The sequence below is a fragment of the Crinia signifera genome, chromosome 3 (assembly GCF_055691185.1).
Source record: "Crinia signifera chromosome 3, ASM5569118v1, whole genome shotgun sequence".
NCBI classification, from domain to species: domain Eukaryota; kingdom Metazoa; phylum Chordata; class Amphibia; order Anura; family Myobatrachidae; genus Crinia; species Crinia signifera.
In genome coordinates, this window is record NC_139219.1 from 315,043,682 (window position 1) to 315,056,459 (window position 12,778).

At 49.5% G+C, this 12,778-nt stretch overlaps 1 protein-coding gene across 1 annotated transcript in view; it reads left to right on the plus strand.

Moving 5' to 3' along the window:
* The window catches only part of LOC146064803 (aminopeptidase NAALADL1-like), a 35,300-nt gene that overhangs the window by 13,483 nt on the left and 9,039 nt on the right, over window positions 1–12,778 (plus strand). The window contains exons 7-16 of the mRNA XM_083178684.1: window positions 934–1,032; window positions 2,982–3,067; window positions 4,136–4,255; window positions 5,278–5,363; window positions 6,206–6,269; window positions 7,406–7,473; window positions 8,276–8,364; window positions 9,488–9,578; window positions 10,895–10,976; window positions 11,120–11,290. Of these exons, the coding sequence (XP_083034810.1) occupies window positions 934–1,032; window positions 2,982–3,067; window positions 4,136–4,255; window positions 5,278–5,363; window positions 6,206–6,269; window positions 7,406–7,473; window positions 8,276–8,364; window positions 9,488–9,578; window positions 10,895–10,976; window positions 11,120–11,290 (956 nt within the window). The remainder of the gene's footprint in view (window positions 1–933; window positions 1,033–2,981; window positions 3,068–4,135; window positions 4,256–5,277; window positions 5,364–6,205; window positions 6,270–7,405; window positions 7,474–8,275; window positions 8,365–9,487; window positions 9,579–10,894; window positions 10,977–11,119; window positions 11,291–12,778) is intronic.

Sequence of the window (12,778 nt, forward strand, 5' to 3'; positions counted from 1 at the left end):
ACTCCCGCCACCTCCGTAACAGCACTGAGCTGTGCTCTTTGTCCAGGGGTCCTCATCCCTGCGTGATGAATCAGTCACCACCAGGGTCCTCACTGTTGTTGCTGGGGTCTTCCTCACCACTCTGCTTCTCCTCTCAACGCCGTCCGTCTTCTTCAGTAGTCCCTGCGGGGTCCTAGTCAGTGGTCTCCCTACTCTGGGTGAGCGGTTGTCCTCTGCGGTGCCTGCTCATCCCGCCCTCATTCATCCACTTAGGGTTAACACCCACCCAGGATAACCCCGGACAGTCTGGTAATTAAGATCGGCGTCCAGAGTGGTGGGAATAAGCAGCTACAAACCACTGCGAGGGCTACATCCCATAGTTATGTCACTATGTGGGACACCACAAACCATCCAAGACATCACACTAGTGAGAGATCGCAAGTAACACCCCTTTCACACTGCACTTGTTAAACGGTATATTGCAGTTTTTTTTCCATTTCAAAACGTTTAATGCTGCAGTGGGAAAGCGCCATTAAGATAACCGGTATTTCAAAACGTTTAAAAGCAGAGTCCTACACGTTTCAGAGCCGTTTTTTATGCAGTGAGAATGGCTCTGAAACGATATTTAGTAAAAACAACAGATTACAGACCTGTGATAGGCTGTCCCCTGCATTCTGCTTTGAAACGTGTTCAGGGGATTAAACGGGTTGACTGATGTGAATGGTACTTAAACGGTATTTAAAACGGTAATCTACTGCAATGTGAAGGCTCAGACCCATTTTAAATACTGTTTCAATATACCGTTTTTGTAAACGTTTAGGCAGTGTGAAAGTGGTATAAATTACATGTTTATTATTACACAGTACATAAACAAATAAGCAAAACAGGAAACACTGACTTAAAGTTCAATACAATAGAGGACAAGTACATAAACATATATGTATCTATTCACAGTGAAATGGATGGACCCATTGCACCAGCCAACTGGCAAGGATCCCTGGGGTGTGATTATAACCTAGGACCAGGCTTCCGGCAAAGTCAATTTAATAACAGGTAATATACATACATGGCACAGAAAGTAATCTCTTATTGCTAAGGGTCACCCCAGAAACCGGGGAAGCATGGCCGGGTGGGCCGCCAAACGCCACGTTGAGAGCCCTTTGTAATAATATAGCCCTTCAGTCTGAGGTCAGTTTTCCACCACTTTCGAGCAGATAGGAAATAAAGGGTGTATGTACTAAGCATTGGAGAGAGATAAATTGGACGGCGATAAACTATTGACCAATCAGCTCCTTTCATTTTTCATGCAGCCTGTAACATGGTTAGGATTGGTTGGTATTTTTTTTAAAGTATTTTACTATAGACAAATCCCGTGTGGCTCCCGCTTCTCTTTAAAAAAAAAATACGCTTTTCTCATCTCTCAAAGTCTAATTTTCCGTTTAGCCCCTTCCATAAGTTATTCATATGTTACATCTCTAGCCAACCAGGAACACATTCTGGAGGATGTGCAGCCAGGCCCCCCATGCCTGGGGTACAGCTGTCCACAGTGGCATGCCCCCCCCCCCTGGATGGAGGTGAGTGTCGGCAGCATCCGCAACTTCCCCTATGTGGACCCGTTCCCCTGCCCACCCCTGGCGTTCTGCATCCCCCGTCACCCCCCACCCCTGACAACCCCCCGTTGAAGGACGCAGCGGCATCCCGGCACCCCCCCTGTGTGGAACGGCTGGCCTGCTGCCACAATACCTGGACCCCCCCTCCCCCCCCTGTGTGGAGCAACCAACCGGGACCCCGCCCCCCCCCCCCCCGTGTGAAGTGGCTGGTCTGCCGCAGCGATGCCCGGAACCCCACCACAACCCCCAGGGGAGCGGGGGAGCAGGTGAGGGAGCCGGCACCCCCCCGTGTGGAGCGGCTGGTCTGCCGCAATAACAGGACCCACGGGGAGCAGGTGAGCGCCGGAGCACCCCCATCCCCCTGGGGCGCTCCGGTGTCTGGCACCGGCCCTGAGTGTGTGTGATGTCAGTAGCAGACCAGATGTACCTACTGTATATTAGTTGCAGCTGCCTGAGTATTTCCGACAGAATTTGGACATACAGTATTGCATACCTTCTAATCGCAGGACATAGGCGCACGCCGAAGGCCCGCGCCTGATATTAAGGGGCGTGTCTAGCCAGAAAGGGGGCGTGTCATATAATGCGTCTTCCCGTGAGGCCACGCTCCCATTTTGACGCTGTGGGGCTCTGTGAGCCTCTAGCCATGCCCCCATCCCCTCTGGCTGCGGTAATAGACGCTGTGCATCTATTTAGTGCTGCTCAGCAGATGACAGGGGTGACTCCCAACAGCCCCCCCCCCCCCGCGGGACACTGTCGGCCCCGGGCAGGATGTGGGACCGAAAACTGGGACGTTCCCGTGGGAATCGGGACTGTTGGGAGGTATGGTATTGGCTCTGGTACACATCCACACAGCGAGCACATTCAGTCGCAAGGCGGGATTTCACTGGAGCGGGGCGGAGGCAAAACTGTTTGCTGGCCCTGGGATCAGGACTGAATAAGTAGCAGCCAATCAGCCCCTAACTGTCATGGTACAGTCATGTACAGTATTTGAAAAATGACAGGAGCTATCTGGTTGGTACTGTCTCTCCAGCCACTTTATCTTTCTCCAAGGCTTAGTACACAGGGGTAGATGTATGAAGCAGTGATAAGGGAAGAGAAGTGAGCTAGAGGAGAAGTGGCCCATGGCAACCAATCAGCTGCTCTGTATAATGATAGATGTTACTTCAGTGCTGATTGGTTGCCATGGGCCACTTCTCCTCTGGCTCACTTCTCCTCCCCATAGACCCCAAAGTACTATATAATCAGCTCCCGCCATGTTACTGGCTTCCTGTTTGAAAAATGTCAGGTGCTGATTGGCTGGTACTTTATCTCTCCCCTCCCCAAGGCTTAGCACATCTCCTACACGAACAGTATAACATGATATATACTAACAAGTGTAACCTTCTGTCTCAGTGATGTGGAAGTTAACGTTTATAATAATCGCACGATACGACCGTCAGCGAACGTCATGGGGCTTATCAGAGGAGCGATAGAACCAGGTGAGGCCATTATCACATGGAGATCCAGTGATGTTGTAATATATAATATTATTCTATAGTAGCAGGATTCCACAGCGGCTCCACCATCTACACCAGACCTTCCCAAATGCCCCTGTGCAGAAAAGCCCTAACTTTCTCCAGGTGCGAGCCTAACTTGGAGAGCGCGTGATGTGGCTCTGAGCAAGACAGCATGAGATTAATTAGTATTTAGGGCCTTATTCAGGTTGGTTTGCAAAAGCAAAATCTCTCTCTAATGGGCAAAACCATGTGCACTGCAGGTGCGGCTGATGTAACGTGTTTCTGTGCAGGGTAAATACTGGCTGCTTTATTTTTTACACTGCAATATACTGTAGATAGCCGTTTGATGTACAAACCCCACCCAAAACTCTCTCTGCACATGTTACATCTGCCCCATCTGCAATGCACATGTGATCAATGCTGAATCACCCCCTTAGTGCAATACATGCACCCATTATAGATATTTGTGTGCTGCCTGAATTATCAGCCTACAGTACGTCAGCACTTTCCTAAGCTATGTGACCATTCCTGGAATGGCCGCGAGGCTCCCGAGAATCGGGTCCCCCTCCTGGACCCCCAAAAATGTGGGCAACCCTCCCGGGTAACGGCACCCCCCTCTGCCTCTCCCCCGTGGCAGCGTTAATTACCCACGAAGCGCAGCTTTTAAGGGGAGGGGCTAAAGATGCAAATTGTGTCATTTAGCCCCACCCCCTCCTCGAAAACCTGCAAATAGCAGGATTTTCAGTACTGGGGGTTGGGCTTGATGGTGTCTACATCAGGCCCCACCCCCCCGTGTGCTGCTGACAGTCTCCTCTCTGGGCTTCTCCCGGAGAGGAGACTTCAAAAGTAGGCAACCCTGATTAGAAGTTAGTAAGGATCTTGAACAAACCTCTGAAAGAGGACGATAGGGGCAACCAATCAGATACTGGCTCTCATTTTATACACTGTGATAGCCACAACCGCCTGTCCCCTTTAGAAGGTTTGATAAATCTCCCAGTTTTACCAGACAATCTATACTGTGATGACAGCTCTTCCTCCCTGTATATCCAGACAGGTACGTCATGTACGGCAACCACAGAGACAGCTGGGTACACGGAGCCGTCGATCCCAGCAGCGGGACTGCTGTCATGCTGGAAATAACCAGGATTTTGGGCACCAAATTAAAATCCGGTACAGGAGAGATCCCTCATACACTCACATCTCAGATTTGTTGTGTTGCTACACAGGACAGATGACATCTCACTTCTCATTTCCTCCTGTCAGTGTTTACTTTCCACGTTCTGTGTAGAGGTGTGTGTGAGGTGGTGGGGGCTGCCCCTTGTATGTATTTCACGTGAGAATAAATAGTTCTACTTGTCAGTAATGGAACAAATGAATTTGCATGTCATATTTTTGCTGATCATGAAACACAGAACTGATGCCCATTTTTGGACCTTGCACCTGTAGTAGAACGGGCTACTACTACTATACCATAGTGACAGCCAGCCAGCGTTGGCTGCGATTCCTAAGAAACATTAATCCCTCCCTGCTAGCACTAGCGCACTTCTCACAGCCAACCAGTGTCAGGTGCGGGGCAATAAATGTGTAATAAAAATATGTTCTTTATTTGCCTACTAACTGCAGGTGCCAGGTCAAAGGTCACAAGTGTATTGCTTCCAGGACACACGGGCATTTGGGGGAACTACAAGTGAATGACAGCTTCTAAGGGTATATATGCTATAACAATAGGGGGGGCATCTGGTTGTGGTTACCCCTTCCCTGCACTCTCGGGTCCCCTTTGGTGCCTGGGTGATCTGTGCTTGTGGCTAGATCCACTTCTGTCTCTTGACTTTTCCCATCATGCACTGGGTTCACTTATACCTGAAGGGGGTATATAAATCTGTGGCGCGTGAATCGAGCCACCGTGCCCGAAGCGTGGCAAGTGTACAATAGCTGAAATAAAACAAAATAATAACCTACACCTACATAAACTACAAATAAAATAAAAACCGCTGTGAGGGCGTGTAACAACTTCCCCCCTCACCTAACATCACTTCCTGGTCAAGAAATAGAAGTGGATCTAGACACATCTGTGCTCCTAGGTGTACTGACATCTACCTGTACCTCTATTCACACATATTAAGCAGCGTCTCCTCAGTAATACCTCCGCCTCCTGCATATGACAGTACTCTTATCTTATGGACTTTTCATAGGTGAATGGCGCCCCCGGAGGTCCATCATTTTTGGCAGCTGGGGTGCTGAAGAGTTTGGGCTGGTCGGCTCAACAGAGTTTGCTGAGGTAAAATGGCGGTAGCGCATATATGGGGCAGGATGTAATGCCGCCCGAGTTTGGCGCCAGTGCGGGATGTTGGCCGAGTTCGGACATTTCATAAAAGGGGGCAGTCACTTACATCAGTCATGTCCAAACTGTGGCCCTCCAACTGTTGGGAAACTACACATCCCAGCATGCCTTGCCATAATTTTAGTATTCCCTAATAGCAAAACTGTGGCAAGGATGAGACTTATAGTTTCACCATACCTCCCAACTTCTTGACTGTATGAAGCGGGACCCTCGCACGGCGTAGCTGCTTGTCGCTGTCAAAAGGGGGCGTGGCCTATGCAAATGAGGGCATGTCGTATGGAAATTATGCAGCCACCGGGCCACACCCCCTTTTTCACCCTCTGCGTCGCTGAATAGACATTCCTTTAGGCTTGGGGGACTCACAACTTCCCCCAAAAACTGGGACGGTCCCACAAAAAACAGGACTGTTGGGAGGTATGGTTTCACAACAGCTTGAGGTCCATAGTTTTTGGACATGTCTGACTTACAAGGCAAGGTTTTGCCTTGTAAGCGATTGCCCCTTTAAAAAAAACATCCGAGCTTGGCTGGCATCCCGCACTGCCGCCATACTCAGGTGGCATTACATTTCGCCAATAGGGCCCATTTATCATGTAATAATTCCACAGCAGGAATCTTCGGGGCCCCTGTCCCTGCATCTACAATATGCGGCACGATCCTGGGTGGTAAATGCTGCCCAGATCGCATTGCATATGTGATCCAATGATAAATGGGCCCAGTAGTCTGTAGTTATATAATATTTATAATACCCATAATACAAAGTGTTTGCTTTTCCCATGTAGGAGTATTACAGCAAGTTACGAGACAGAACCGTCGCCTATATTAATGTGGATATCTCTGTTTTTGGTGAGTACCTGAGCTGCTTATCAAAGAATACAGGATACCCCATACTTAATGAATAAGGGTATGGACAAACAGTACCCACCTGGCTGCCCACTCACGGATGTGGCAGTACCATCATTGGCAACCACATTGCAATGTAAGGGCAGCAAATACATCTATTATTCTTGCATGATAAATACTGTCTGCTTTTGCATGTAGCCCATCAATCAGGGCCGGTGCTACCCACTCAGCAGCTCCTGCAAAGCAGGGAGGCGCCATGCTGAAAAGGCGCTGTCTCCCTCCCTGCTCTGCTAAAGCTGCCTCAGCCCTCACTGTCACTGCCTCCTGCACGCCGCTCGCAGCGCCTGTCTGACCGCGGCGGGCGGCAGTATAAACAGTTGCTCCCTGCACCGCGAGTGCACACAGCCTGCACACCGCCCGCAGTGCCTGTCTGACAGCGGGCGGCAGTATGGAGAGGCTGAGCAGCTCCCTGCACCGCGCACACACTGTCCTCCTCCTGTGACCTGCCCCCTCTTCCTCATGGACACTTGCGCTGAGGCATGTAGTGCTGTCTGTGAATGCCTGGATGACATGTCATGTCCGGATCCACCTCCCTGCGCCTGTCAGCTGTCAATCAAATGATGAACAGGCAGCAGCGCCGCCTCCCCTTCCTTCCCTCTTCTCAGTGTGCTGTGCCACTGCCAGTCCTCAACACTCTGCCCCCTATGTTGCACATACTTTTTGTACTGCTTTCGGATCACATCGCACACAGATTGCATGCATGCCGTGCGATGCGATCTAGCCCATAATGTATGTGATTCTCGCAGCGTGTATAGGCCTATAGTGCCTGCAACATTTTGCGGACACAGCACTGAGAGGGTGTATGCATACATGTACATGCACCCGAGATCCTCCATAGGATTGCATGTTTCATACACTTCCACAATTGGGCTGCAGCTTGTTGCAATGGCAAAGTGAAAGGGTGCAAAATTTATGGCAATTTAGATTTGAGTTTGGACACACCCCACCCAAATCTATTTGCTAAGCCTTGGAGAGCGCTTAAGTACCAACCAATCAGCTTCTGACATTTTTCAAACCCAGCCTTTAACAACCATGATGTTTGTTGAGCATTATTTTTATGCAAACGTCTATCTTTTTAGGTAACGCAACTCTGCGGGTACAAGGGACCCCTCCAGCACAAGCTGTGGTCTTCGCTGCATCTAAACAGGTAATGCCATTACAGTATCTGGTAAGAGATGTTCTGAGCTCACAGACACTCTCCAGGTCACTCTTGGGATTACCAATTCAGCTGAAATGCAAAATGTCAGTGTTCTGTGAAAACAGCCTATCCACTCATTAGGAACCGGTCACATGACTAGGCGTATTGGAACTGACACAATGCTGGAAGGGTGACCGGGAGCTAGTGCTGCTGCATTGTGTGCACAGAACGTAGATCTGATTAGAAACTGATAGACAGAATCTGATTGGTTTCTATGGGCAACATCACCTCTTTTTAGGGATGGCCATCGTTGCCGTTGCCATTGCAATCGATGGTTGCCATTGATGGCAATAGTGCAACTGGCCATTGATAGTGGCATACTATGCAATGGATGACCATCAATGTTTTTACCTATTTTCTTTGACTGATTGGCCTGTGGACCAATCAAAATTGGGGTGAGGGTTTACTGTATCAGAGGGGGCTGGGCTATGCACTGTGTGCCGGCCCCATGCGGGGGAAAAAAATATTTTTTTATTTCTTGACATTGATGGAGAAAAACCATCTGGCTCTCCCACATCGATGGCAAAACTCTACATTGATTTGAAATCATCGATGGTCAATGGCCATCCCTACCTCTTTTCATTTTCAGAACCGTAAGTAACTTTACCTCTAAGTTTACACCTGAAACCCATTGGCCAAAGACATTTATTGTCTATTGAAGTAAAGAGAAATCTCCCTGCTTTCTGTGGATTACACTGTACCTGAGACACAATCACATTCCTAATGTGTCTTTTCATCTTCTTCCCCACAGGTGACAAACCCATCCAACAACCTCACAGTGTATGATAACTGGAAGAATCACTCCAATCGCAACAGCCCGCAACATGGTGTCATTCCCCAGTAAGGTGCACTGGTGTAGCGCACTTCAGCCTAAAGCCGCAATCTCACCTACCAAACTGATATTCCCAGGGTGCCTCTCACATGCCTCCCAACTTTTGAAAATTAGAAGCCTGGACCTGCCGCGCCGAAGGCACATCCATTCCGTAAAGGGGACGGATTTTCCATGCCAGTGGGTGGGGCCTCTGTTATATGAGGGGCATGGCCTAACATCGTTCCCCATTCTTGACAATTTGGGGGCGTGCCCAGTGCTCCCCGATTCGCTTTTTAGTCCCCGTCTCCCTCCCTGCACTGTACAGATGCTGTGCGAGTGTGCATGGCATCTATGTAACGATCACCGAGCATCGGTGATCGCCAGCTCCCCAATTGCCCCCCCCCCCCCGACATCTATGGGCTATGGGACACTGTGACCCTCGGGAGGGACAGTCTGTAATTAGCGAGATGGTTGGGAGGTATAGTCTCACCCTAATGGGAGCCTCAGGGGCCATTCTACCCAAGGATACCTCTTACGGGCCCGGGTGGGTACCTGGATAGATAAATTAGGGGCAGATTTATTAAGCTTGGAGAAGAGATAAACTGGAGATAAAGCAGAGAAAAGGTAAAAGGAGATAAAGCACCAGCCAATCAACTCCCAACTGTCTTTTTCAAACACAGCTGATTGGCTGGTGCTTTATCTCCTTTTACCTTTTCTCCGCTTTATCTCCAGTTTATCTCTTCTCCAAGCTTAATAAATCTGCCTAGTCTCTACCCTGCCACAATCCCGAATAGTCCAGAGGTTTCCCTACCCCCTATCCTATTCTGCAAGTGCCTATGGCTCTCTCAAAGCTTCTGGGTACACAATACTATTTGTCTGCCCACCTCTATTTCTGTCAGTTATTTTAGCTCATTGATTTAGTACATGTGGACTGGATCCTACTAATTCCTCATAAAATCTATATGGATGCTGCCTACAATATGGCTGCCTTTATTGTATGCGATGGAGACGTCTCATGAGTCTATCGGGCGAGAGCATTGATCACATTAGTAATCTGAGCGACGAATTGTGAATAGGATACCGGTGCATGTTAATAGTATATGTGTGTAATGTGCTATTATTGACTTGCTTCTGCTGTTTGTGTCCCTGTAGGATCGGGACGTTGGGGATTGGCAGTGACTACGCCCCCTTTCTGCACTACCTGGGAATTACATGCATGGATCTTGCATACACATATGACTCGGTAAGCAATGGCCGATGCTGGCTAGGATCTTAGGTTGTGATTTTTGTGTTAGGAGAAATTACACTCTGCCTCCTTCTTGCTTGCTGATGTGCCTGTCACCCCAATGTTCCCATGGTCACTTACAGCCCCCCCCCCCCATGACAGCACATGCAGATAACCCTCAATCTCCTGTTACTCTTGGACTCTGGTTCCATGGTGGGCTCCTGATCCTGCTCGGAAGCAGTAAACCAGGGGGCAGATGTATTAAGCCTGAAGTGATAAAGTGGAAGGTGATACACAGCAGCCAATCAGCTCCTAACTGTCATGTTTCAGGCTGGGTTTGAAAAGTTACAGGAGCTGATTGGCTACCAATTTATCACTTCTCCAGACTTAATACATCTGCCCCAAAGTTACATCTGAATATGCAAAACGGTGAGAATAGCCAGTGGGGACTGTCCCCTTTTAGTTAATACTGCCCACTTTACCTGAAATACTGCCCACTTTACCTTTATTTATGACTTATTCATTAACATATAGGACCACAGGGCTGGTTTTCTATTGCCACTTACATGCTCATTGCCAGGGGGGGTAAATGTTCATTGTCATGGAGTTTCATTACATGCTCATTACCAGGAGGTTACATGCTCATTGCCAGGGAGTTTCATGCTTGTTTCCAGGGGTTACTTGCTCATTGCCAGGAGGTTACATGCTCATTGCCCGGGGGCGTACATGCTCATTGCCAGGGAGTCATGCTTGTTTCCCGGGTTACTTGCTCATTGCCAGGAGGTTACATGCTTGTTGTCAGGGGGTTACATGCTCATTGCCAGGGGGCGTACATGCTCATTGCCAGGGGGTTACATGCTCATTGCCAGGGAGTTTCATGCTTGTTTCCAGGGGTTACATGCTCATTGCCAGGAGGTTACATGCTCTCCTCATTGCCAGGGAGTTCCTTACTAGTTGCCAGGAGTTAACATGCTTGTTGCCAGGGAATTACATACTCATTGCCAGGGGTTACATGCTTGTTGTCGGGGGGGGGGGGGGTAAACGTTCATTGCCAGGGGGGGTAAACGTTCATTGCCATGGAGTTATATGCTCATTGACAGGGGGTTACATGCTCATTGCCGAGGGGGGGGGGTAACATGCTCATTGCTGGGGAGTTACATTATCATAACCTGGGGGTTTCCATGGTCATTGCCAGGGGGGTACATGCTCCCAGCACGCCAGTGCCCCTGGAATCCGGCACAGTGTGTGGGTATTCCACAGTGAGCACCCATTAGTCTGATGCTCTGGGTCAGGGGAACAGGAGCCTAATTGTTTGTCTTCTTTCCATCCTACAGAAGGTATCGTCAGCTCGTATATACCCCGCCTACCATACAGCGTTTGACACTTTTGATTATACAGCTAGATATATAGACCCAGGTAAATCTCCGATCTCTGTAACGTGTTACTCATATAATACCGAACTAAGCATCTCTATAATGGGATTCTGCATTATACGGACCATGTAGACCGGGTGGAGTATTGGCGTCATTTGCTGACCTCTGTGTGTGGGCTCCTTGCAGGTTTCACCAGCCACCAGACGGTGGGGCGCACGGCTGGAAATGTCCTCCTGAGACTGGCGGACAGTCTTATCCTGCCTTTAGGAGTGGGCGACTACGTGGACACATTGGAGAATTACTATAATCAGGCGCTTCCCTTCCAGACCAATCTCAGCAAGTATAACATCTCCCTAGGTACGTGGTGAAAGTACTGGCATAGAGCCGGCATCGTTTCCGCGGTTTGGGTTTATCATCAAACTGTGGTTTTACTTGTACCAAGGTTCAGCCAAGTCCCTTCTGGGACATTCCTGCCCAATGATACCCTTGGAATCTAGAGTTGTACTAGCTGTAGACCGGACCTCTGTTATACAGCACAAAAGGAGACAGAGAGACCCGTGGAATAGGATATTAGAAGATTTTGGAGCTATATAGAAAGAGGGCGCATTGCGAAAAGGGACCCTCCAGTCCGTACCTATTTCGGTCGTGAACGATGCGTGAACTCCAGTTCAGTACTAAGTGTCACTGCCACTTATTAGCGGTGATAGGGATGGAGGGGGCTGATCTTCGGGGGGCTGGTCTTCGGGGGGCTGTGTTTGCAAGCTTACGATTTACAGAGAAGAGGAATTTGCTGTAGGGCTAATTGCTACATATAGAATGTGCTGTTTCGGTCTGCGAGGGTTGTCTGAGTAAATATTGCTTGAACTGAGTAGAATGAAGATAATCAGGTGAGGCAGCTGTGGGTGGTTCCGTGGGTAGTTATGGAAGTTGATAATATTACCTGAAGAGGTGAATTTTCAGGGAACACTTGAAGGTTTGGAGTCTTGTGAGTTGCAGGGAATTCCACAGAGTGGCTGCATCCTAGTTCTGGGTCTGATGGAGGGGCCGATGCAGTCCCGTTATCACCCTCTCCGTTGCAGAGATGAGCAGGAAGAGAAAGAACTAACTGCCGCTGCAGAAGCCTCTCTCGCCATCCCAGCACACACTGTCCAGTGCTGAGCTGGGGAGAGAGGCAGCTGTAGAGGTATCCTATCCTCTCTCCCTGCATGAGGGTTCAATCACCCCCCGCACTCTGCAGCCCGCCAGATTGGACACTGGCACCCACCTGCGCTAACTGACAGCTGCATAACGTCTTACGAGGATAATCTGTTACGGATTTGGGTGTTACCCACGGATGAAGTCCGGAGACAGGGACGTGAGGATGCTGGTGTGGTGCTGCAGGAGGCAGGGAGCTGGAGATCAGGCGTGAGCCCGTAGCTGGGACCGCTGTTTAGGACGGCCACAGCGAAACCTACACTAACTCTGTTGAGTCCCCCGGGCAGATGGAATACCCCTGCGGTAGTGCTAGGCTTCGCCTGTAGCCGCCGCGTTCGAAAGAGCCAGTTACGCCGGCTCTGACCCCGATGCAGCCAGGTGTTACGTGGAGACAAGGGGTGAGCGATCGCCAGGGGGTATCTCAAGAGGCAGCTCTAACTAACGGGCCTAACTGAAAAAGAACCCCTATCTAACCGGCACCAGGCCAAGGACGGGACAATGCGACCGAGTCGCAAACCCAACAGGAGATAGGGAATCCTCAGAACCAAGAAAACAGAAAACGGATATTCCCCAAAACCGGATGCAGAGAGGAAAGGGGAAACCCCTACCTGACGGAGACTAAGGAACAAGATAGGGGGAAAAATAGAAGAC